The sequence below is a fragment of the Urocitellus parryii genome, chromosome 6, assembly GCF_045843805.1.
Source record: "Urocitellus parryii isolate mUroPar1 chromosome 6, mUroPar1.hap1, whole genome shotgun sequence".
NCBI classification, from domain to species: domain Eukaryota; kingdom Metazoa; phylum Chordata; class Mammalia; order Rodentia; family Sciuridae; genus Urocitellus; species Urocitellus parryii.
This window is the reverse complement of record NC_135536.1, coordinates 15,219,731-15,247,521: the sequence shown is the minus strand read 5'-3', so window position 1 is coordinate 15,247,521 and position 27,791 is coordinate 15,219,731. Positions and strand designations below refer to the sequence as shown.

Genomic DNA, 27,791 nt, shown 5'->3' with positions numbered 1-27,791 from the left:
ATATTTTATATGAGTTTGATACATTTGTCACTACTAATGAACCAATGTCAATACATTAATAGTAGCTGAAGTCCACACTTGATTTGCTTTTACCTAATGTCCTTGTTTCCATTCCAGGACCCCATGCAGAATATCAAATGACCCTTAGCTGTAGGCTTCCTTAGGTATCTCAGGATTATCACAATTTTAAAACTTTATTAAAATTATCTGCAAATGATTGTATAAAAATGAAACTTGTTTAATGTTTTTGTTTTAAAAATCTACATTTTACTTGGCCTTTAATTATTTAATACTTTAAAATATAAATTATTTTAAAAAATATGAATTGTTTGTTTTACAAATATTATTGTAGTGAATTCTAGGAACAAATAAAATATTAGTATTGATACAATTATTTTTGAATTATTTTAATAAATGCTGTATGTCCAGTGGTGCAGTTTTTGCTCCAGGATGGCATCCCTGGAGCCCAGGGGGATGGGAGACCGTGGAGACTGTGAGCCCAGCTGGCCAAGGCTCTGGTGCAGGGCAGAACCACCGGAACCAGAAGTGTGTACCAAGGGCAACTGGGCAGGCCAGGTTTTGCTTCTGTGTATCAGGAAGCCCAGGCTCAGGCCACCCAAAGAGCTTCTACAATCACATCTGTGTCCCCAGGACCCCTAGTGCGTGCTGTTCTCCCTGTATGACGTGGACAGGGCCACCTTGTGGAAGCCCACCTGGTTTGTCTTGCACAGCCAGCACCAGTGCAGTGTGGATCTAGATTCTGGGTACGTGAACTTAGAGAAGCCTTACCTCTTTGTTTCCCTAATGCCTCACTCAGTGCTTAGAACACAGTAGGCAAGCGGGACACTTCGATGCTATTGTTCATTCAACCAAAGTGGAATGAATGAAGGCAACTGGCACCATTGGTGGGAAAAGCTGCCCCTTGCCAGACCTTGGGAGCTGATGGGAACCAGGGACCTGCAGTGGTGCATGGCCAAGGGAGTGGAGCATTGCAACCTGCAGTGTGGAGTGGCAAGAGAGGTGGGGGACGGCCGAGTGGCAGGGCCAGCAGCGGCACCTGACTCAGGGCTGCTAGCCACACAGAGGGAGACTGGTACACACAACCACCTCTGGAATTCCAAGCCCAAGTATATTATCAGCATCCATAAATTATGATTAGGAGTTTAATCACAAGTATGCAGATCACAAAGTCACAAGGGCAAGGTCTGTTTGACCTTTAAATACATTACAATTTATAGCTCTCCCCGGAATTGCCAAAAGTAGATCTCGACGGTTGGGCTTCATTTTGTCCATTCTTCATAGCATATTCTAAGTCTCTAAAGCTGACGAGACCATCTGAGTCTTGATCTACTTCCCTGGAAAATGAAACGCAAAGTTATTTACACAGTATTCTCCTCACACCTACGCATCAAGAGCACATTAGAACCCTCCTTTCTTTGTGCGCTTGTATGAGAAAGGAACCTATTTCATCTACGTGAAGGCTAAGATTGATGTCTACGTGTTTTTTCTTACATTGATAATACCTAAGGTGGGGATGAAAGAAAAGGTATTTATTAAAACCTACAGAAATAATATATTCGAACTATTTAAAGGAAGGAAACCAAATGTACAGGTTATACAAGAACAGAAGGAACAACTTCTTTTCTAGTTGTCCTGCACAGACTTTTCTATGATATACAGAAAAAAAAAATACATGCATTATAATAGACAGTGGGATAAATAAATAAGAGATAAGGAAGACATTGGGCACCAACAGGACAGGAACAGAGACGGACATCCCACAGAGCACGGCCTGCACCTCACGTGACTCAATCAATCTGCACCAAAGCCGAGACGGGTCCATTAACAGAAGGACACACTGAGCCTTCAGGAGGCGCTCCAGCTTTCTCAGGATCACCCTCCCAGGAAGCAGCAGCACTGGGACTCCAACTTAAAGCCAGGCTCCATCCTCTACGCCCGTGGCTTTCCTACATCATCCCAGGGAGAAGTTTCCGGCACAGCGAACCACACCTCCAGGGCTCCAGTCACGGCCGTGGAAACACTGTCAATCCCTGAACACCTCTAAGTGTCTCTGACTCCTATAAAGAGGGACGATGAAGGGCACCTCTGGTGGGTTGACGGAGGGTGTGTGTGGCCTCAGTGGGGTTGGGCCTGCGGACACAGGGCCTGGCTCCCCAAACAGCAGGTGGAGAACAATGCCCACTCCTCAGGGTTCAGAACGCAGGTCAGAGGGACAAGATCACAGCGTAAGTAACACAGCCAAACTGTTACCAACAGAAGAACTTGGTTACCAAGTGTGTTTGAAAGGATAATTGAGTGGTGGTCACAGCCCCTTTTGGGGGGGTGTTCTGAACGAATGCCTTACATGCCTTCTGTGGTTTAGGCAGATTCTATTTTGTTGAAAAAACAAACAGTGTCAACCATGACACAGGACATTTTAGAGGAGAGACTGGCCCAAGCCAGAGAGCCACTAATCACTGCAATAGTTTTAAAGCAGACTTTTAAAATATTGAATTCTAAAATAAACTTTCTGAATATTTCATGCCAAAGTCTCTGAAGTCTATAATGGTTCTGGATAGAGTGATGATAATTTTTCATTCTTTTGAAGTGGAGAAAAATCCCCACTTCCCTGCCCCAGGGCAAAACCATGTTGCAGTGTGTAAGTCGAAAATGACTGCAGACTGCAGAGGCCATTATTCTTGTTACTTCTTTGGTGAAATATACATGACGATTTCATGCTGCATAGCACCAAAAGCACAATGTCAGATGTCTTCTAAGGGATTAGAAATAATCAGTATCACACGTTACTGACTACAGAATATAAATCATCCCTTTTATAAAATTAGATAATTGAAGATTCTTAATATTGCCTAAGCATTTCTTCCCAAGGAATTGGATTAGATAAATGGTCTTTTCTCTTCCCACTCTGACAGTCTGGGGGAACTAGAAATCTCAGAGGGTGAGTAAAGTGAATAACCTAGCAAAGGAACATTTATAATAAACTGCTTCTGATAATATTTTTGTGTATTTTTTATTCACCTATTGAGATGCTGAATGCTAACAGAGAAAGGAATCCTTTTGCTTAATTTTCACAGTAAATAACCTTTGCTGTCATTATATTAACTTCCCTCAATGTTTTTTTCCTGTCTTTGCGGAGACTTCCCATCATAAAATGTTTCCAGTATAACCAAGAGGTGCTAAGAGGGGTGAGTCCACTCATTATATTATTCACATAATAAAAGGAGGGGCATCCTATCTATATGTACAAGACAGGGTAAAATAATCGATGCCTCCCGACTCTTCTTCAAATATGAGCAGATCTGGTCATTTCGTGAGAGTAAAGAGGAAATTCAAGTTCCAGAGCTGTAATTTTTAAAGCTAAAATATACTTCTTCTTCTTCTTCTTCTTCTTCTTTTTTTTAACAGGCAAAATTATTTGGAAGAAGGAAGATTTCACAGCACCCACACTCAAAGTGCTGTGTGACGAGGAACAGATGTGGCTGGTGGGTAGAGGTGGTGATGTGCTGAGGAGAAGAAGAAAATGCCTTTAGAGAAAAAGGTGAAAGTCTCACCGTTTCTGTCCACAGCATCTGACCCCAGTTCTGAAACCCAGCGGGTTGTTCTGCCATCCCCAACGTACTTTCAGCACTAAAATATTTGACACCATTCCCCCCAACTCATAATGAGCCCTGGAGGGCAAGCACCTTCCTTCCCCACCTCTCAGCACAGAGCAGGCAATGAATGAAAGGATTTGTGGGACCACAAATTTGGGGAAACCCACCTCCCAGCAGGCACTGGGGATTAAAGGGACTACCATCACTACCATCTGGAGTCCAAAAGTAGCCAGCAAAATAAAAACAGAAGCAGCCATCTCAGAGTCGCCTCTCATGGAGTCCCGGAGATGTCAACTGTGGCCTCTATGCTCAGGCACATTCTGCAAATGCAGGCTGGGTACAAGAGAGACTAGATGAGAAATGGAAAATGAGGCTGCCGATGTGGGCGATGGATGGAAGAAGCCCTCGAAGGCCAGAACAACGGAGGGCTGCAAGGCAGGACAAGGAACCAGGGCCGAAGGCTGCGGGCCAAACTGCCCTGAGTCCAGGACCAGGCTCTGCCATGGAGTCAAGCGGCTGCTCTTTGACTAGATATTTGGATGTGGCCGAGAATACATCCAGGCTTGCGCTCCAGGACTGGCTCCTCTAATTAAAACAGATGTACAACAGGAAAATAAACTGCTGTTAACAACTACTTTCTAAAATTGTAGGCCCACTCAAATTAAAAAATTTAAAAAAATACACAAAGGAGATCTGGAATTGATTTTAGGAGTAGAGACCCCAAAGAGCAGATGTACCTCTGTGTAATTTAGTATGAAACTTGGAGAGCCCTGGGAGGAAGGGGGCAGGAAGCGAGATGAGAGGCCAGGAATGAGGATGACCGCCATGCCACCCCCCAGGGCCTCGGTGGTCAAGAGCCTCTGAATAACTGCTGCACCGACTGGGAGCCTCAGGTCATCTGTATTGCCTTTATGCCCTCATTGCTCTTTTTATTTTTAAAATACGTTTTCTAGTTGTCAATGGTCCTTTATTTTATTTATTTATCCGTGGTGCAGAGTTGAACCCAGTGCCTCCCACGTGCTAAGCGAGTGCTCTATGGACAAGGTGAGCCTGGGGGTGTCTGCGTTGAGTCAGGGGCTGAGGATTGAATTAGGAGGTGAGTTTTTTTTTTTTTTCCTGGGTAGGTATAGTAGAGGGCAAAAAAAATGCAGAGTGGTAGCATTTTCCATCAACTGAATTAAGTCACAGAAATAAGGGCTCAGAGCCAGAACTCTCAAGAAATTTGTAAGAATCTTAGAAAGTAGAATGGGGAGGGGGGTCTAGGCAGTGGTACTGTCTGGACTTTGGAGGGCAGGAGGACCTCAGGTAACACTGGGATACGTTGAGCGTTTCAGGCAGGACTGGAGAGTCCATTCCAACGGCTCCCATATCTGTTAAAATATAAACATTTCCTCAGTCATCACTATTAAAAATGGCTATATTTATCTCCATCTGCATGAGCGTTGGTGTTTTTGTCTTTTACAGCCTGATCTGTTGAGCAAGACTACTCTCAGCTTTTGGTGATGCTTATAGGCTTCATCAGCCCAGACTAGGTAGGTTCCTCTTGGACCAGAGGCCACAGGCCTAGCCCTGAAGGAGCCTGGGTCCAATGCTGGGACTCTGCTGAAGCCAGGCCACAGAGTCACCCTTCTGCAGTCTGAGGGGAAATGTGGGTTTCTTTTTTTAAATTACAAACATGTAAATAGTGTTTCTCTAAAGTAGTAACTGTTTCTTGGAGGAAATATTTACACTGGCACAGTTTCTAAAATGTTCTGCAAGTACTTATTTCTTGAAAAATAGTTTTTGTTGTAAAATCACTTGAGAGTAATCTATGGCCAAGTCTCCAAAGCCAGATTTCATACTGGAGAACTGGCTTTTACCCAAGTTCCTTTTTAAAAAAAGGGAAAGAAAGAAAGAGAGGATGGTTTGTAGATTTTATCACACTGGACTAGTCTCTATTAAAGTAATACAAAGGACTCAGAAAGTGACATCTTTAATTGTAAACAAGAATATAAACTTGTATTTACACCACAATTCAATCTTATAAATCTATATTCATTGGGCAGAAGTTGAAGGCTAGATACTAAACAGAATGAAGAAAGTAGGGTTATGGGTATTTCTGTCTTAAAATATTCTTTACAATTAAGCATTTTCTTTCATTTTAGTCTGACTTTTCCAAACAAGGGATCTTATTTCATACTGTATAAAGTATCATTGGCTAAAGCTGGGCTTCTCAGTCTCAGCCCCATTGACATTTTTTTTCTTTTTTAAAAGAATTTAACCTTTATTTTATTTACTTGTTTTTATGTGGTGCTAAGGATCAAACCTAGTGTCTCACCCATGCCAGGCAAGTGCTCTACCACCGAGCTACAACCCCAGCCCCTCATTGACATTTTGGACCAAATAGTGTTACAGCAGAGAAGGGGCTGTCCTGGGCATCAGATGGACATGTAGAGCATCCCTGGCCTCTACCCACTAGAGGTCAGTAGCATCCTCTTCCATGCCCCACCCTCAGTTCTGACAGCCAAAAAGGTCTCCAGAAATCACCAAATCACCACATCACCTGAGGACAATCACCCCAGGGTGAGAACCATCGAGCTACAGGAACCATAGTTTGAGGCAATTCCTGGGACTATTCCAGCTAAATCTAGAATTACTAAAATAATTGCTTTCAAGACTTTTTTTTAAACAAGTGATTTCAGGGCCAGCAGATGCGTACATTTTCCTCGGATGGATTATACAGATAATTGTCCTAATACTCTGTCTGGCCCAAACTAGGTTTTAAATTGAGCCCAGAGAAGACCCTACTCAAGAGGCAAGCTCTTGCTGGCGATAACAGGGCGAGTGCCAGGCACATCTGTGTCCCAGCAAACGCACTGACAGTCAGTAATTATTGTGAGTCACTGGGATAGTCACATGGGGTTTTGAAAGTTGACACTGTATTTGATTCACCTGAAACATGGATGAGCGATTTAATATGGAGGCAAAGATTTAAATGAGAAAAGTTTTTTAGTGGAATTTTCGGAGTGGGGAAAAGGGAGAGAGAATCTCTTTCTCTTGGTTCTATATGGAATAATTTAAACTAAAGTCAATCTGCCATTATATTAGGGACAAAGCTGTCATATTGACTGAACAGGAAGAGTAAAAATTACCCTTCAAGCAAGGAGCCCCTGCTGGGGATGAGAGAACCCGCCAATTGAAGATGCAATAATGACAGCTTCCCCCACAGCAGCCTTCTCTTCCGAGGAACCCGCTGCTTCTCTCCACTGGTGAACTCGCCTCTTTGTTGATGAGAGTCCTGCAGGGCTCTACAGCGATTCAGTTGGTAATGTGTTTATTAATTTTACCTTTTTAAAGACATGTGTTAAAAAAAGCCACTCAGACACGGGAAGGATTAAAGAGGGATGCAGATGATTTCTGGTCTCTTCCAGGCTCCGCCATGACCGTGGCAGGTGCATTCCTGTTTTTGCACCCTGCTCTCCCCTGTGCCCACTCACACCCACTGCACCCATATTACTCCAGCCATTGCTGGGAGCACCTGGCCTCAGCTGCACCTAAACCAAGTACCTTCTGCTCTTTGCCTGGGGCTGCTCTGACACCTGGGTGTGGCATGCACACTTGTGCGCAGGTGCACAATCACACATGCAGGGGGCACACACCATCTAACAGTTTGGAAAACAGAGGAATTAAGGCCCCATAGAGCAACCCTTGACCAAGGAGACAACGGTGTTCAGTGGATAACGCCCTCTCCTTGTGTCCCTCAGGAAGACAACCCTGAGTCTTTCTGGTGGGGCTGAGCTCCATGCTCACAGCAGTGATGAACTTGATAACAGACGCCTGCATTGGTTCCCCTCATTCTCTGCTTCACAACAACCTGCAGAAGCCCTCATCACGGGTTCTGCTTTCAGGAAGAAGCTAGGCTAAGACACAGTGGAAGGTTTATTTTGAGAGATGAAGTTCACGCGGAGCATTTAAATTGCCACCAGCAATAGCGAGTCACAACAGCTTCTCATTCAGGTAAAGGGGATCTCACTACTTGAAATAGATCAGAGTGTTCAGCTATTTGCAAATGCTCTTTAGAGCAAATTAAATATTGTCTTAAAGAACAGCATTCAAGTCTGATGTTCCAGGCAATTGAAATGCCAAAGTTAACCAGAGAAACACAGCAGCAGGCTTCTTTTTACTAATATACATGTTTTATTTAATAATACTTAGTTTGTCAACAGTAAAGTATTATTAGACTTTCAGTGTTCCTTCAGGGTGAAGACAATATATTCTGGACCATAAGGTCCTTTAGCATCCTTCTGGATGTAGACTTAGTTAAGAGCTGGCTGTGAGCAGGTGACTGACTTCTCTGTTTAGGATGAACCGTTTATTATGAAAGCAAATCCAGACAGGCCAGGAATATGGGATGACAAGAGCCAGGCAAAACTTCAGCCCCATTAGCACCAGGCTGTAACTATCGGGTAATGATGAGTAGACACTGTGGTTACTTCCTCAACAGCCACCTTACCTTACCTGCCTTGTGCTGTGTAGCAACCGTGTGATCTGGGTGGGATGGATCCTCATGCCAAGCTCCAGAAATGGGACCAGACTTAAGTTAATGACTCCCACCCTCCTTACCACAGTGACTGGATCAAGGATTGACTGGCTCATGCCATTAGTACTTGGCGTTCCTCCTCTGGTCACTACTGAGTGATAAAGAGTGGATCCAAGGAGCTGGGTTGTGGCTCAGTAGAGCACTTGCCTCACATGTATGATGTACTGGGTTCGATTCTCAGCACCACATATAAATAAATGAATAAAATAAAGGTCATCAACAACTAAAAATAAATATTAAAAAAAAAGAATTGACCCAAACATAATGAAGTCTAGGGATTCTGTTTGCAAGTTGATAAAGAAGCTATTTCAATATGGTCATCTGGGAAACAAAGGGGAGGCTTGGTCTTTCATCAGCCTTGTCCTACATTAGGCTGAGATCTCCGATCTCCACCACAGTCCCATCTCCAGTGTATAGCGATCCAATAATTGGTGAGTATCTTTCAAGTATTAATAAGAAGCCTGAAATGGTGCTGTCCACACAGAAGGGAAGAGTCAAAATAGCTGACTGAGCTGAAGTCTAATCAAACCATGTCTGAAGCCTATTCTATGTCAAGGCTCTCAGTCACTGACTTGATAAATTCCCTGTGCTATTTAAAAGGCCATATGAAATAGATGGCCTGCTACTTGCTGGCAAAACCATCCTAAAACATTCCTTTCTGAAATCTTCCCTAAACCTTGCAATACTTGGAACTTGGTCAACCGAGAACAGACAATAAATATACAGTAGTCCTACCTTGTTCTTGGGTGGTATGTTCCCAGACTTCCAATACATGCCTAAAAGTATGGATAGTACTGAACAGTACTTTGGGGCAATTAATAAGTAAAATAAGTCACTTTAACACAAGCATTGCAACACTACAAAAAATAGATCTGATAACCAAGAAGGTTACTAAGGGTTACTAAGAGACTTAGGGTTACTTAGGGTTACTAAGAGACTAATGTGAAAGTAGCATATAGTGTGGATACAGTGAACAACAGGTCAGAGCAAGATGGCACGCTACTTAGGGTGCTGTATAATTTATGAAATGAATTCTTTATTTCTGGAATTTCCATTTAATATTTTTGGACTGAGGAAAGTGAAACAATGGGTAAGGAGGGCTACTGTAATTCTTCTGAAATGATTCCATTTTGGAAGAAACCCTAAAATTGGATTTCTCTTTAGATGTTATCCCAAGATTCTGGAGTATTCTCCTCAGTTCTGTATTCTAAATAAGTAACTTGCTTATTGTATCCATTAAACATTTCTGCTTATGGTACCTTCACTGTGACCCTTAATGTGCTAAAGAGACTAGTATGTTTTTCCCCCCTAGAGACTGACAGAACAGATTCCCCAGTTCAAAAAAAAGAAAAGAAAAAAATGGAGTAAAATGCAGTCACAGCTGGTAAAAATGGTTAGCCATAAATAATGACTCACTTTTTCCTGTGTGCTAGGTTTTAAGAATGAGAAATCTTATTTAAAGTTGGATGCATTTTAAAAGGAGGAAAGAGTGTAATTTGAGTGTGCCTAATTATTGACTACTGGTGGACATGTGGGTAAGTGCAATCAACATAAAGCCCAAAGTCTCATTTCCAGCAAACAGTCTGGTATTTCTTCTCTGTCAAGTGTTTTAGCAAAGCTGCTAATAAACAGTGATATGATCTTGTTTCTGTTTGGTTTTCTGGAAGAGGAATTGCAATATAAGAAAACAGCACAGATCAGACAGTTTTAGGGATAAGGAGTAAAAGTCAATGTGAACATCTTTGAACTAGCCATAAAAATCTGCTTCCTGAACTCTAGGGTCACTAGCGCTTCCATTCTCCCTCCTGGCCAATCTATGCAATACCAGGGGCCTACTCTGAGTACGGCTGGGGGTTGTGGGGGAGAGTGGTCCAGCCAAAACTGTCCAGGAGGGAGCTCCTGTCTCTGTCAGCTCTGGCTGGGCCTTGTGACCTTGGGCAAGTCTCTTAGTTGCTATGAATTTCCAGGTCCTCCCTTGTGAAGCTGAATGGCTGGCCTAGATTGCTAAGATCTGACCTACCTCTAAATTGTGACCACTCTCTTAAGCTGCCGCTTAACTGTACAACTAGTATCTTTGTATACAGAAAATTTAAAAATGCAACCCAACTTCTGTTAGCCATTTTTAGCCTTTTTAAAAAAGTAATTTGAGTCTTTGACCCTGTGGACAGTTCCAAGGAACCATAAACATATATAAATGCAAATGGGAAGAAAAAAAAAAGATCCTGCCTTCCACAGTGTGAAATATGAACAAAGATAAAACCATTTCTATTTCAAATAATCACTTTGCCTGAGATATCCAGTATCATCTTGAACTTGATTATGAGATAAAAGAAATGGGACAGAGATGGCAATCATTTAATCTCTTAAGAACAGCTATTCTGAAGAGCTTTTCACTCTATGCTCAATAGATTTCTAGCAGGTTATGATCTGGCTAGAAAGAAAGCATAATGAGGAGGAAAATTATGTTTTCAATAACACACGCTTTTACAGTACAAGTCCATCCACAAAGGAGGCAATAAAATGAACTCTGACCACTTTAACAGATGGCGTAATGGCTCAGTGCACAGATGTGGCCTCTCTGAAAGCAACAAGTTCATATCCTTGACTGAAGGTTTAGGAATGAGCTGAACTTTCAAGTGTAATGTAGGGAAGATTACATACTTCCCGACAAGAAGGCTGAGTGTCAGTGGGTTCAGAGGCTTGGAGAGATGGGCTGAGAGAATAAGGCTTAATGAGCTTCATTTTGCTAATGCAACAAATAGAGTTGAAGTTGAAATGCGAACTATAAACATCAAGCCATTTGTAAATGCCCTGCTAATAACACTGTTAGCCACTGTTTGGTAGGAAGCTTGCTTTTTTAAAAGCATCCTGCCTCAGAGTCAGAAAACACCAATTGTTGAATAATGCTTATTTTCTCTGAGATGCATAATGTTTTCGAGTAGAATTTATTTTAAGTAATGTGTGATAGAGGAATTTTAGAGTTTTTTGTTTGTTTACTTGTTCTTTTTAAAGGAAATTTGATCAATTAAATCTAAGGTTTATCTGGAAAAATAAATAAACCCCATGATTCAGAATGTTTTTTTAAAAATAATAACGATGACAAACAAAATATAAATCCTCAGGAGTTAAAACAGTGTGATTATGACTTAGGAATCAATGAACAGGAATAGTGTCCAGAAATATGTATACAGGAATTCAGCAAAGATCAAATGAGGCATTTCAAACCAGTGGGGACAAACAGAAGCTGGGATAGATGGCTCTCTGCTTCAGGTGGAGGAGGTTCGGCCCATGGCAGAGGCTGCTCTGTGTTCAACCAAACTCTACTTTCCTCTCTTCCCAGGAATGCAGTTATAGTTCCCAGCGTCTATTACAATTTGTGTAACTGGGGGTTCTGGCAATGGAAATGTTTATAATGATATACAAACAAAAAATATCCTTGATTCTATCTAATTAAAAGCATAACATTTTAAAGGAGGGCACAGGACCTAATAGTCATCCTAGGGTCGGTGACATGGCCAGTTTCTGAAAGATACTCTTATCTGGGGCTAGCAATGACTCACCAGAAACCCAAGTGACTTACTCCATACATCTTCATCATAAAGATTATTTTAAAATTCTGTTAAGTCAGGTTTTCTTTTCATTAAGTGAGAATGCAGGAATTTATAAAAATTAGGATTTTTAATGGTTTGTACTTTAGTTTTAAATAATCCATTTGGGAAAATAGATTTTACATCTTAGACCATTTCTCACTGATGTGCATCACTGAGCCAATAGAAAATTTGGCTTTAGTTCAGCATAATTATAATAAATTATTTATGTTTCATTTACAACATTGCTCCTAGCATTTAAAACTTCTGGGCCTGTAGACAATAAGAAGCAGCATAAAAAGTGAATAACATTTCATAATGCAACAATTCCCTCAAATTACAAGCAGCGCCCTATTAATAAAGTCCACCTATAATCACAACTTCACACCAAATGGGATGACCATTAGGCTTTGAACAAGAGAATTTCAGTCTAAAGAGATGGAGGTTCAGAAGGCTTATACAAGCGTTCAGAAAGTTATTCTGTGCACAGTGAATGTGGACATGGCTGAATTGATCACACCCCAGGAGGATAAAACCAACAGACTCCAAGTGAAATTGCAGAGGAGACATTTGAAGATTAAAATCTGAAGGTACATCTTTATTTACTGGCTAGAGACAGGACTTGCTTTCTATCTGTGCAATGGTTTTCAAAGCTGGTATGGAGACAGGGCGGGACACAGGAACATTTCTGCAGGGGGGTCTCACAGACTGTCTATGACATCTGGGGACCCTAATCTGGACAGGCCTCTCTCCTGCTGGAGGGCACAAAGCCTTTCTCCCAAGGAGGGTGACCATGTGCTGAAGCGGGCCCCTTTTTGCCATAGCAAGTGGGGAGAGGAGATGAATCCTCAATGTTTCAGGCTGAGAACAGACACTGGCTCACTAGGGGTTTCGATAAACGCGTAAATCGCTAAGGGACATTAGAGATGTTGTGTGTGTGGGGGGCGGAATTCTCCCTTGCCTTGAGAAGAAACTGCTCTCCCATAAATTGCCATACTAATACTGATTTCAGGGATTCAAATTACTAGCCCGATCCAGCGTGACATTTTCTGCCCATTATCTAGTTTCCCCTGCCTCCAGGCAGGGCCACATCATTGATTACAGAGCATTTCAGCCACTAAAAAAGATCATGCTCATCATTAAAGACATTAAGTGTTGATCTGTGCTAGCTAAGTGACTTAAAAGGTTCGTGCCCTTCTAGTAACAACTCAAAGAGGCTATTTCAGGATATTTATTAAACAAATTAAGTATTTACATTATGCTCAAGCACAGAGGCACAGTCACTGAGTGCCAAAGTGTAAGACAACAAAACCAAGAGAATTTCTGTGGTGGAAACTGCTTTTTCAGTTTCTTGGAAGTGGGAGCAGAGGTATACTGTTGGTGAGATGTAAATTAGCACAACCACTATGGAAATCAGTATGGCGGGTCCTCAAAAGACTAGGCTTGGAACCACCATATGACCCAGCTGTACCACACCTCAGTATTTCTCCTGAAGAATTAAAGTCATCAAACTGCAGTGGTTCATGCATGCCCATGTTTATAGCAGCACCATTCACATTAGCCAAACTATGGAACCAGCCTAGGTGTCTACCACAGATGAATGGATAAAGAAAATGTGGTATATATAACACAATGGAGTTTTGTTCAGTCATAAAGAAAATGAAATCATGGCATTTGTAGAAAAATGGATGGAATTGGAGAACATTAGGTTAAGTGAAATAAGCCAAACTCAGAGATGGGAGACGAGATACACTCACCATCCGACAATCTTAATATGTTCATATGGCCATATGTTTCCTCTCCTATGTGGAAACTAGAGAGCAAAAGGAAAAGAAAGGTAAAGGGATTCCATAAAAATCAAAGGGAGATCAGTAGAAGAGAGGAAAGGGACCAGGGGGAGGCAGGAGGGAAAAGAAAGGGGGAACCACTGGGGAGTGACGCTGGCCACGTTGTATTGTCTTACTGTGTGCATGTATGAATATGTAACGACAAGTCCCACCATCAGGTACAACTATACCGCACCAACGAAAATAGGGAAAAAACCCTTATAAATTAAAAAAGTGGGGGCAGAGGCACCTCTAAATGTCTGGGAAAGAGTCTGATTTGGCAAGGCAAGTGTTCTGCCCTCCACACCCATCATGGCATCCTAATGGCCACCTGTCTAATAAAAGTCCCCCCTGTCCCAAGACATTTTCCTTCTAGAGTACAGTGTCCTTCTTGTTAAGTGGTGATCAATGACTGGAGATCCAACTTAGGAAATCTCTTTCAAAGACTGGAGACTAAAGGAAATAGGTACATATTCCCTAGGAATCCCGGAGGGGCCTGATGCACAACCTATTTTCATTGGCCAATGGGACACACCGTGGTAAAGGAAACCTGTTTCTTTAACACTGTGACCGTTCATGAAGGTTGGACTACGATTGTTATTTGTGTTCCCCTCATCTGCTGACAAACTTGCAGCGGGCAGGGGCCACCTACTCTGGTCCACTGTGCTCCTCCTAGCACTCGGCCCAGTGTCTGGCACACGGTAATGTTTAGTACTCGTGTGCTGAACATCTAAACATGTGAAGAGTCTGGAGATGGGAGAAAAGATACAACTCACCATCCCACAGTCTTAAGCCTATTGCTATGGTCGTTTTGGCACTTTTCCTTCAGCATAGGAACTTTTGGATCATGCTATTTCTCCTTATTGTTGTAGTCTTCATAATTTTCACTTAGTTTCTGTAATATAATTTTATCAAATAATTTTATAGTAATTTACTTATGGTTGGGTTTGTTACTGCTCCAATATTATTTACTTGTATAAGTGTGTGAATGAGCATATGAATTAATGATGCTTTTTCTTAGAAATGAATCCTGAATTTATTTATTTTTTATGAGACAACTAAGAGCCCATTATGGACCAGGCACATATGAGAGTCTGAGGACGTGGGGGTGCACAGAAAAGACAGAGTCCCTTTGAGCTTTCAGTATAGCCAGGGAAAGAATTAAATAATTCTACAAGCAAAGTAAAATTACCAGTGGGCTAGGGACCTTAAAGGAATGAGAGAAGATGCTAAGAGAGGGTGGGATAAAGGGATGTGAAATGGGTAGAAAGTCAGGGAAGTGATCCCTGAGGAGGTGGCACTGAGCTGAAATCTGAAGGCTGAGCAGCAAGCTGGTTAGGGAGTGCAGGGAGGGGACGAGCTTTCCAGGCAGAAGGAACAGTGTGTTGCAAGGGCCTCCTGGCAGGGGGAGCAAGGGGCTTCAGGGAGCTCAAAGAAGGCCCATGTGGCCAGAGCCCAGAGTGAGGAAGAGTGTGAGCCAATGAGACGGAGGGTGTATGCCATGAAACCACTCAGGACTGGAAGTAATCCACAGAAGGATGGGGAAGCCATCAGAGTGCTCTGAGAAGGAGGAGGAGGAGTTACTTAGAAATACATTTTGAAAGTTCATCCTTGTTGGGGGAGGCAGAATAATGCCCCCTTACCACCGAAGATATCCATGTGCCAGTTCCCAGGACCTGGGAACACGTTGTATTACATACAAAAGAGGAATTAAGATTTCAGATGAGGTTGAGGTTGCTTACCTTAAAAATGATGACCCTAGACTATCTGGGTGGTTATCTTCAGGGTTTTTAAAGTGGGAGAGGAAAATGGGGGGTGGGGAGGGGGGGGAAGGGAGGGAGAGGTGGGGGGCGGGGAAGGGAGAGATCCATCCTCCACTGCTGGCTTTGAAGATGCAGGAAGGGGCCTTGGGCCAAGGAATGCAAGGGGCCTTCCAGAAGCTGGGAAAGGGGAAGCAGAGGATTCTCCCTGGAGCCTCTGAAAGGAACACAGCTCTGCTGACACCTCGATGTCTGCTCAGTGCGTCCTCTTTTGGATTTCTGGCCCCAGAACTATAAGATGAAAAACTTATGTTGTTTTGAGTTACCAAGTTTGTGGTGATTTAGTATAGCACCATAGTAAATTAATTCAAGGGGAAAGATCATGAATTTGGTTTCAGCTATTTTAAGTTTTACAAGTCATTGACACAAAAAATATGGACATTTGGAAGTAACCACTTACAGTCATTCTCCTCACAAGTTATAGAATCTATATTTTACTTTTCATGACGGCAGTTTTATCATACATAAAAAGTCAATACATTTAAGGTTGGTTCCAGTTCTAAATCTCAGGGTTTACATGTTTAAATAGGAACAAATACACTTTTTATTTAGATTCCTGGTTAGTACTTGGCAATCATTGGGGAAAAAGGGATATTAAAAATAGTAATCCAAATGAAAGGGGCAAAGGGTTTTATTTTTTTAAAAAAGTGCCTAAAATGTAAAATAATCTGGAAATACCTTAATAAGAAATGTGTTGAATTTATTTAAAGAAAACTACAAAATTCCACTGAGACATACAAAAGGATATTTGGAAATGTGGAAGGATGTGCCATATGTGTGTTCCTGGATGGGAAGACGGAATGCTGTAAAGATGCCAAATTCTTCCCAATTAATTTATAGGTTGAATGCAATTTTCATCAAAACCCCAAAGGGAGTTTTTGGAACTTCACAAAAAATGATTCTACCATTCATCTGGAAAATAAACAACCAAGAAGAGCTGAGAGCAAATTGAAAACAAGAAATACCAGGTTTTAGACTATCATAAAATAAGGAGGAAATCGAGAAGGCAAAGATCACAGATGTGAACACATGAAAACTTAAAATCTCTGAATATCATAAAGTTGTAAAAATAAAAGGAAAATAACAAATTAGAAACAGTTGTAATAAAAGAGAAACAGCTAAATGTTCTACTAAGGAAGAGAAAATGGGCAAATGACATGAATAGATAACTTATGGAAAAGGGACTAGAGGTTAATAAATGTGAAACTATTCAATGTTAGTAGTAATCAGCGAAATAAAACACAAAATCAAGGGACTGTCTTCTTCCCTATTAGATTAGCAAAGATTTGAAAAACAGTACCATTCAGTGATGAGAACATGGTCCAGGGGCATACGCTGCAAGGGGAAGGGTAATTTGTCCATTAGGCAATTGGGAAAGACTCAGGAAGCAAAAAATAATAAAATAAGCTCATCTTCACCAAGATGGTATCCCAACATCCAGGAGCCTCAGTGCAGACAGATATGTTTATTATAGGGTTATTTATAAAGCAAAAATGACTTTTTTCAATAAAAGTGTGGGAAATAAAACTCTCACTTATTTTAACAACAATACTAAAAAAACTTGAGAGAAGCAAAAGAATAAATACCAAAATATTAATAATGATTATCTTTGGTAGAAATATAGTTGGTTTTTATTTTCATCAGACCTTTCTCAATTTCTGGAACATTCCATAAGGAGCACTTGTTACTTTAGCCAGATCTCCACCCCTGTGCCCTACACACACACACACACACACACACACACACACACACACACACACACACCTCTTCCCTCTCTTGTCAGCTTCCTAGTGCAAATGGTTGGTAGCTGAGGGAAAATTCATATTTGATAGAATCATCCTGGGAGTGATGGCCAACAGAGGAAAAACATTTTGCACTTAGAGGGCTTACATAATATGAGTATATAAGAAAGGAATGAAAGGAAAGATGTGATGGATAGAACTTTTAAAGAAACCACTATGATTGCAGAGAAGGAATGCCACCCTGGGCTGTGTGTGCGTGGAATCCTTCAGAGACTGCATGGTCTGACTGTGTGGCTGGCTTGACACTCTTTAGTTATTCATACAACCCCAGATGAAAGTTATACTGGAAACGGCTCCTGGGGGGAGGGGAAAACACTTTTTCTCCCCACGTGGAATAAAACCACAGGTATAGAACAACCCTGGATTGTGTCTGGTGCTACGGTCTCTGGAGTACTGTTCAGAACAAACACCCCAGACGAGACCTTCTTCTGTCTTTCTTTCCTCTCCCCCATGCTTCTCGGCTCCCACCCTCCCAACCCCTGAAGGGAGCCATGTCTAGGGCTTCAGACCTGCCATCTGCCAGCCCGTGTGGTCTGGTACACTGGGAGACTGCCACTGCTTACCTGCCCACCATACCTCCAAATTCCAACCCTCTCCCCAAAACAACTGCACATGGTCATTTTCTCCTTTCAAGGTATTTTAGAATTCACCAAGCCCACTGTTTCCATTTTACAAGGAAACAGAGGCTCAGAAGCCTATGCCTATTTAAAATAGAAAACCAGCTCTCTGGGTTCTTGGTACAGTCCTATACCCAACTAATAATAATTATGGACTTTCTGATATCTTGAGGATCTTTGTAAAAAATCCATGTTGGTCCCACTGCACGCAGAAAGAAGAATGGAGCTGTTGAATAGTGCCACCTCAAAGCTGCATACGGTACTAGGAACAAGGCCTTGGGACTCCCTGTTTCTAAATAACTGGTCAATCTTTGGCTTATGTTGGGGTATGGGATAAACTCTGGAGTGAGGGTCACTTTGTTGTGCAGCCAGTCCCAAACTTTTCATAACCATGAAGAATTCCAGGCTGAAGGAGACATGAAGACCTGGACCTGGGATGTAGCAATAATAACATCTCACACCACAGCTCCACAGAATAGCACAAGAGAACATTCCAGTAATTCAGGAGTGGGAAAAGAAAGAACAAAAACATTTAAAAATATTAGTGCTTCAAAATTATGCAGTAAGTGTACATTTGAAAATTTTCCATTACAGTTCTTAATTATGTTTTTCCCCCACAGACATTGGGTTGTGCTTAAGAAAAGAGCCCTTAGCAAAACCTGAATTTGACAGAAGTGGCAATATCATAATTAGAAGAATTTCATTATGAAATCCTGTTTAATTAATACTACACAGCTGTAAATTTGCGTTTTGAGCAATAGTAAGGAGATAAACTATTAAAGGATAGTAAATGCTCTTGGAACTTCCTGAAGATTAGAGTTTTGACTGATTTGATGATTTAATTAGAAAAACAAAAATCAAGAAAGAGAGTATAAAGGGGAAAGTAGAACAAGCACATTAGAGACAGAGCTGAGATAATGTGAGAATACAAAGTCTAGAGGAGTTTTAGGAATATAACAATGAGCACTAAAGTGTCCTTAAAAAGAAATCTTTGAAACCTCAGAGCAAAAGATGAAAATTTGTGAATCAAAATAGAAATAACAAAAAATTCTTCTCATGACATAGGTAACACATCATACACATTTTTGACACTCATAATTATTTATATATTAAAAAAATTTAAAGGGAGCTTTGCAAAATAAATATACATTCTAGATCTTTAATTTCTGAAAACAAAACAAAATCTTTAGAATAAAAAGCCAATATTACTTTAAGGAGATCCAAATAATACTGGCATGTTTCTTTCATATATATATGAAAGAAATTATATATATGGTTGTAGGTGGACACAATACCTTTATTTTGCTTATTTAGTTTTTTTATATGGTGCTGGGGATCAAACCCAGTCCTCATGCATGCTAGGTAAGTGTTCCACCACTGAGCCATAACCCCAACCCCTGGCAAGTTTCTTAAAAGCAAAGTCAAAACAAAAAGACTTTTTATCTTATATTTTATTTAATAAACTATTAGAGGATCTTGCCATTGTGATAAGGCAGGAAAAATAATTAAGAAAAATTAATACAAAAGGAACATCACTAATTGCTGCAATCCGTGATGTTATAACCCAGAAAACTTAAAGAAATTTACACAGAATTTTAGAAAATAAAAAAATTCAGGAATATTTATCACATAAAATATATTCTAAAAATAACAGTTAGCATTTCCTTTGAACAATAACAACCATCAAATTTTTTGTTTCAAAACTAGATTTCAAAATTTACTGAGTATCTATTTGGTGACTAACCTAAGGTAATAAACATGGTAATATCTCAAGTTTCTTTTAAATTTAATACATTTAAAATACTATAGAAGCATACTGTATTATATAGACAACTCTAAAATTCATATCAAAGATTAATTTGGAATAAATAGAATTTGCCTTAGAATATATCAAAATATGTCATAAAGCAACCTGAGTTAAAAGTATGTAGCTGATTTCAGAGCTCTGGGTTCATGGAAGAAAACAGAAAATTTAGAAGTAGAACATAGGTTATATGAGAATTAAATTTATGACAATCTCAGTATAGCAGAAAATTGCTGAGTGCATTTTTTAAATATCATTAAAAATCAGAAACCTAGATCTTACTTGATACAAAAGAAAGATTGTAATAAAGAAAAATTTAATGTATGATTTCCCAAATTTAGAAGAGAATGATATATTTACATGGATATTTAGATTTAAAATATAGAAGACATTGCAAGTAAATGGCAGATAGGGGAACTAAGGTAAAGTTAAAAAGTGATATACAAATGTTTGTGATAAACATTGTATGTAAAATTTGACATCTAAAATATAGGGAAAGATCTTACAAATATTTAAGTTAAAATTTCCAATGACAGATGGTTGAAAGTTACATAAGAAATATTTTAAAAATACATCCAATTTAAGCAAATGTTGTTTGCCAGGTAAGTGGAGTGAAATAAAACTGCACCATTCCACTCTTCACTCACCAAAGGGCCAGTAAAGATGAAGTGAGAAGGACCAGAGTGGGCCAGTCTCCAGGAAACATACTATGATTCAGTGACAGTGCTTCAAACTCTTTCAAAGACAGGTAACTAGAAACACACACACACACACACACACACACACACACACACACACACACATGGCACACAGACACACGGAGCAGAAGGAAAAGGAAAACGAGAAGCAAAGAGAGGTGAAACAGGGAAGTAGGCAGTGAGTTTAGGAAGGAAGGAAGGAAGGGGAAGATTACATATTTGGCCCATTATTCTATTTCTAAAAAATATATCTAAAAACTCATTTTAAAAACTTCTGTTCTTCAGGGCTGGGTTTGTGGCTCTGAGGTACAGCGCCCACCTAGCATGTGTGAGGCACTGGGTTTGATTCTCAGCATCACATAAAAATAAAGATATTGTTCACCTCTAACTAAAAATAAATATTAAAAAAACCCTTTTGCTCTTCAAAAGACACTGTTAAGATGATGAGGCAAGACCAGAGGAAAATCTCTGCAAGCATAGCATAGACATGATAAAGCAATACTTCAAGAACTGTCCAACTATAATAAAGAAAAGAACATGGTAAAAAATAAGCAAAAGTTCTGAACAAAGTTCTCATTAAAGAAGATATATGGACTAATCAGAACAAATTAAAAAATACATTAAAAAAGAAAGAAGATATATGGGTGAAAAGCACATGAAAAGATAGTGAGCATTATTAGTCAACAGGAAAATACTGACTAAAAACACAATGAGCAACCCTTGCACATCGTAAGAATGGCTAAATTCAGAGACAAAGTGCTGGGAGGACAGACACATTCAGAATTCTCATTCACTGTGGGTAGAAATGAAAACCGGAATAGGCACTTTGGAAAAGTTTGTTAATTTCTTAAAAAATTAAGCGCACATTTTCCTCTGGTCTTTGCCTTGTCTTTTCATCATCTTAACAGTGTCTTTTGAAGAGCAGAAGTTTTTTTTTTTTAATATTTAGTTTTAGTTATAGGTGGACGTTAACATCTTTATTTTATTTTCATGTGATGCTGAGAATCAAACCCAGTGCCTCACATATGCTCTACCTCTGAGCCACAACCCCAGCCCTGAAGAGCAGAAGTTGTTTAGAGAGAGAGAGAGAGAGAGAGAGAAAGAGAGAATTTTTTAATATTTATTTTTAGTTCTCGGCGGACACAACATCTTTGTTCGTATGTGGTGCTGAGGATGGAACCCAGGCCACATGCATGCCTGGCGAGCGCGCTACCGCTTGAGCCACATCCCCAGCCCCAAGAGCAGAAGTTTTTAAAATGAGTTTTTAGATATATTAAACCATATGGTGCAACCTATTCTATTCCCAGGTATTTATCCATGGGAAAGAAAGTACCCATGCGTTCAGGCTTCACTTAGGTGTTCACAGCTACTTCATCTGCAGGACCCAAACTGCAAACAACCCAAATGGCCATCAACATGGAATAGTGAACAAACCATGGAATTCCACTCAGCAATTTAAAAGGAATGAACTGTTGATCCATGTTCTCACATGGGTAAGTAATTATGCTGAGTCATGGAAGTCAGAAAAGAGAGCCCACGTCATGTGATTCCATTTACATAACTTCCTAGAAAACAGAAAGGGATTTGTAGTGCCAGGAAGCAGTTTGATGGCGCAGGGAGCTGGGCGGGGGGCAGGCAGGTGGGAGCAGTTGCAAATCGACACAAAGAAACACTGGGTGGTGATGGATGTGTATGGTTGGTCTCCTAAAGGTCAAGTGCTGGACACTTAGTCCCAAGTGTCCGTATTAAGGTGACAAAACTTTTAAGAAGTGAGCCAAGGGGGAGATAATTAGATCATGACAGCATCATCCTCAAAAGGAATGAATGCCCATCTCCAGAGAAACGGTTAGGGCATGAGACTGGATTAGTTGTGGAGACAGGGCTGTTAGGAAGTGAGGCTTAGCCTCTTCTGCAGTTGGCCAGTTCCTGTTCCCCTTCTCTGCCAAGTTGTGACACAGCCAAGGGGACCTCACCAGATGCCAGCATCATGTTGTTTGGACTTTCCAGTCCCAGACTCATAAGCCAAATACATGACCGTTGTATATGACCCAGCATCAGGTATTCTGTTATAGCAGCACAACATGGACCGGGACAGACATCTTCAATATTCTGACTATAGCAATATTTCATGGGTCTATCCATGCAAAAAGTATTAAACTGTATTCTTTAAGGATGTGCATTTATTATACATCATTACATTACAATAAAGATATTAAAAATGTTTAAGTGGAAATTATTTAGACTATCATCTTTTACACTGGCAAAAATGTAGTAGGAAATCCCAATGTCCAACAAAAGAAATATATTTCAGTAAATTACAACTCATCAATTTACTAAAAAGATTTTCCAGATAGGCACAGTGGCACATGCCTGTAATCTCAGTGACTCAAGAGGCTGAGGTAGGAGGATCACAAGTTTGAAGCCAGCCTCAGCAACTTAGCAAGGTCTTAAACAACTTAGTAAGACTCTGTCTATAAATAAAACATAAAAAGGGCTGCGGATGTGGCTCAGTGGTTAAGCACCATCTAGGTTCAATCCCTGGTACAAAAAAAATCAAAAAAGATTTTCTGTTAATAAACATACTGTCTGTGAAGACCATGTCGTATAAACTTCCTGCTAGTAAGATATGAACTACACATTCAGGATTATTACAGTTACACAAAAAAAACTTACTGCACATAGCTAAAGACTGCCAGAGGCCAGCAGAGACACCCAACAGTTGTCACAGTGAAGTCAGGGACTATGAATAGCCTAAGCATAGAGCTGTTGAAATACATTTCTTTCTTTCTTTCTTTCTTTTTTTTTTTTAAAGAGAGAGTGAGAGAGAGAGAGAATTTTTTTATTTTTTATTTTTTTTAGTATTTTGCAGACACAGTATCTTTGTTGGTATGTGGTGCTGAGGATCGAACCCGGGCCGCACGCATGCCAGGCGGGCGTGCTACCGCTTGAGCCACATCTCCAGCCCAACATTTCTTTTTTCAAAAGAAATAGCATGCTCATTTTTTTAGCGTTTTATTAACATCTTTCTAAAGCTCTTTCCAAAGTATTTGGGAAGTCTTGACACTAAATAGACAAAGAAACTTAAAGAAACTTAAATGCTGAATTCTCCAGCCAAATATTATTTGCCTCCGTCTACTCTTCTTTGCCCCCAGCCCCCCTGCTGGCCTCTCCAGCACAGGACACTACCTTATTCGGGTCCTGTCATTCCTCTCTCATTAAATTTGAGTCTCTATGCTGCCATTGAGACAGACTGTATCATATGTTTCCCTCATAAAAATTGTCAGCAGAATCCCACTCTGCCCAAATAATTCAGTTATCTTAACACAAGCAGTCTCTTGTAAACTACGGCAATCTCCACTTCCAGCCGTATTTCCTTATTGCAAAATCTAGTCTCTTATTTGCTAGTCTTTAATTCCTATGTATTATATTCCTGGAGTGTAAAAATGTGTGATGGTTAATTTTTCTCTGTCAACTGGGCTAGGCTGTGGTGCCTGGTTGTTTGAGCCAATGTGATTTAACACTTAAACCAGTAGACTTTGAGTAAAGCAGATTGACTGCCCTCCATAATGTGGGTGGGCCTCAACCAATCAGTTGAAAGCCGTAAGAACAAAGACTGATGTCACTAGTTAAAAATCAATCTCTTTCTCTTCCTACTGTCTCTACTCCTATTGTCTCTATGTCTCTGGAGATACCACAGCATCAAAGAGCCTCAACACTTTTGGACTTATAAGGCAAAACCAGGAAACAGGAATATAAACAAATAGTTAAACCCAACTTGGAGGGTATTGCATTAGCCCTTCTGCCATCAATAATGAAAAATTCTATCTAAAAAATAATTTTCAGAGATTGGACATCGGAAAGCAAGGCCTATGGTGTCCAAAAAGAAAACCAAAGGAAGGATGCCCAGATCAAGGAAGAGATGCTCAGATCACCAGGCCGTGTGCCACAAGGTGCTGTTTGGATAGAGGCGCAGGGAAGGGTAATTTAAGGAGAGCATGGTGGGTGGCCTTGCTGAGCTCAGACAGACCGGAGCTCGGGGCATCGAAGACCTAACTTATTCCATTCCAGGGGTGTTCCCCCTCCCCTTTTAAAAAAAGACTTCCTTCTCTAGCTAATAACATTATTTTTCAGAAATAATCATGTCATAATCAGTAATAGTCCTTATTTTCCTGATTTGCTCTCTGGTTCTAAAGCAAATCAGTGATAATGTAAAAGAGTGAATATCACTTCATAAAATAGCAACTCACATTTAGTGGAAGAGTTTGGGTGTAAACTAAAATTCACACTTAACAACGAACACCGCGCCTCCCCTTCCCCACTTGGGTTGGCTATTGTGTATTTTAAACATACAATGGTGGCATTTAATGACTCGGGTTGCCTCCCTGTCTTTACAACCCCTGCACAATCACTGTCCACACTGAACCCACCGTCTGGCTGCATTGCTGGTTCTGCTGAGCCGGTCCACGCGCTGCCGCCCACTGTGGTCACGCGCCCTCTAGGAGCCCGTGCAGCTCAGAAACCAAAGGGGGCCATCCACAGTTGACTCCTACCCTTATTTCCTTATTCCAACACAGGCCTGTTGTTTCCTAGTCCTTCCTCCCCAGGCACCACTCTAGGTTCTTATGTATTATTAAAGCTCAAAGTAAACTCAGCAATTATTTAGAGCATAGGCCAATGAAAGTTGTTTTTCTTTCTGCCCCGGGGCAGGAATAGTTTACCATTGACCAATCAGAACTGCAGAGACGTGGTGAAAATGGAAAGAACACAGACCTTCTGTCATTTTTATAATTCTTTAAAACATTGCTTTAGATGATACCCCCTGGTTTTCAGCACCTCTGGCGGACTGCTGCTCACCTGGGCCTTGACACCACACTGGCTGGGGACGGCTAGGGGCTGGAATTTCTGGCAGAGCACTGGAGGAAGGGAGCTGTGCAGAAAGGGGCCCAGGACTCCTCTGGCTTCATCTGAGTCTGGCTAGATATGCTACAGACAGGTGGGTGAGAACCCCAAGGCTTGGGGAAAGAACATGTAGGCACAGGTCAGCTACTTCAGGACCTCCCACAGAACTTGCACACACGAGGTGCCCCGGTGACACTGGGGAGACATGGTTGAACACCCACGTATAACAGACACCAGGAAGACCCTCCATCAGAAATAGGGCTGAGTCAGTCACAGAGCAAAGGCTACTCTAGATCATCCTAACACAGTTTAAAAACAAGCTTGAAAATAACAAGCTAATTTGCAGGCAAAGTAAAAAGCTGAAATCTCAGACTAGATAAAAGAAGAAATCTCAGAACTACATAAAAGACGACATCAAAATCCTGATACTTACCAAGCATGGTGGCACATGCCTGTAATTGCAGCTATTTGGGAGGCTGAGGCCAAGAGGATCACAAGTTGGAGGCCAGCTTCAGCAACTTAGCAAGATCTTGTCTCAAAATTTAAAGAGAAAAAAATTTAAAGGGCAAGGGGAATAGCTCAGTGGTAGAGCACTTGCCTAATATGAGTAAGGTCCTGGGTTCAATCCCTAGTATTAAAAAAAAAAAAAAAATCCAAATCCCGATAGACAACATCCTAACATTTGTAATTGTGGCAAGCACAATTTCTAAGAATGACCCTCGAGATTACATACACCATCGCTAGAATATAGGAAAGTGATGAGATATCCTTCCCTGAATGTTCTATTTATCCAGGAGGATAATCCAGGGTGTGAGCCTAATCAAACCGCATGAGCAGAGAAGTTTCTTCAGCTTGTAGCAAAAGAGGAGGTCAAAGGGAATCAAAGGATAAGGTGGATTTGACACAGTACTGTTGATGTGAAGCTAGAGAAGACTGCAAGAAAGGAAAGGGCATCCAGGAGGACCTGAGGGCAGAACCAGCTGACAGCCAGCAAGAAAATGAAGACCTAAGGCCTACAGCTGCAAGTGAGTGGATTCTGCTAACAACTGGAGTGCCTTGGAAGCAGACTCTTCCCAGAGTTTCCAGACAAGAGCCCCACCCAGCCAAGCCCTTGATTTTGACCTCCTGAGATCCCATGCAGAAACAACAAGAAGTCCAGACTTCCGACCTTCAGAGCTGTAAGACAAGACTGGAGGTTGTTTTAAACTGTTAGGCTTGTGGTAATTTGCCATGCAGCAGTAGGAAACTAATCTAAGAATACCCAGAATCCAATTAATAAGATATTACTAAATATACTAAGAAGTAGGAAAATGTGACCCAGAAGCAGAAAGAAAACCAGTCAACAGAAAGAGAATCATAAATAATTAAGATGATAGAATTAGTAGATAAGGCCTTTTAATTATAAGAATACTCCAAAATTTAAAGAAAAGCATAAACATAAGGGAGAAATAAATAATCTAAAAATAAACCTAGTAGAACTTCTGGGGGTCAGAAGCATAATATGTGAAGTAAGCAGTTCAGGGGATGGCTCAATGTCATACAGAGGACGGCTCAATGTCATATATGGGATGGCTCAATGTCATATTACACAGTGCAGAGGAAAGCTGGTGAATATAAAGACACAGAAATAGAAACTTTTTTCTCTGAGAAAGACTGTCAGAGAAACAGAGCGTAGGTGACTTGGGGGAACATCAAGCAGTCTAACCTGCGTGTGATGGGAAGACCAGAGACGCAGAGGAAGGAAAAACATCTGAAGGAATAATGGTCAAAGCCTGTCCAAATTTGAAGAAAACTAAAATCACGAGACCCAAGAAGCTCAAACATTCTAAGTAGATAAACAAAGAACACCACAAAAAGCAACACCATAATCAAACTGCTGAAACCAAGCAATAAAAACAAAATCTCAAAAGCAGCAAGGGAAAAAGACATGATCCAAGGGGGGGAAAAATATATATATATATATATAAATTCCCATTGACTTGTTATAAAAAATGAGAGCCAGTTAGGATTACAACTTTTAGGTGCTAAAAAAATATCCTTCAAGAAAAAAATAAAATAAAAACATTTCCAGACAAATAGAAACTGAGAAATTTGTCATCAGCAGACATGAATTTTAAACAGGAAGTTCTTTATTTAGGTTTATGGAAAATAATATGAAATCGGAACTTAGATCTATGCTAAGGAAAGAAAAGTGCTGAGGGAAAGAGTAGGAAATGAGGTCAAAGGAAAGTAAATGACAAACAGGACAAAGAGAAAGACCAATGAGAGGATGGTACACTCAACCATGTCAATGTTGCGTTAAGAGTTAAGATGTCACACGCTAATAAAAATGGGGAATTGTTGGAAAGGATAAAGAAGTAGGCCCAATTATATGTTATCAGGAAACCCACTGTAAACATAAAGACACTGTATGTGTGATATAAATATATAAATATATAACACATAAATGTATATAAATATATTAATTTGTAAATATGTAAGTTTATAAATATGTAAATATAAATACACTGTAAATATAAAGGTAGGTTAATAGTAAAAGAAAACA

General features: G+C 40.5%; 1 protein-coding gene across 1 annotated transcript in view; it reads right to left on the bottom strand.

Moving 5' to 3' along the window:
* Positions 1-321: 321 nt before the first annotated feature.
* Efcab11 (EF-hand calcium binding domain 11) overlaps positions 322-27,791 on the bottom strand; it is a 165,159-nt gene continuing 137,689 nt past the window's right edge. The window contains exon 6 of the mRNA XM_026394240.2: positions 322-1,355. Coding sequence (XP_026250025.2) covers positions 1,226-1,355 — 130 coding nt within the window. The 3' untranslated portion in view covers positions 322-1,225. The remainder of the gene's footprint in view (positions 1,356-27,791) is intronic.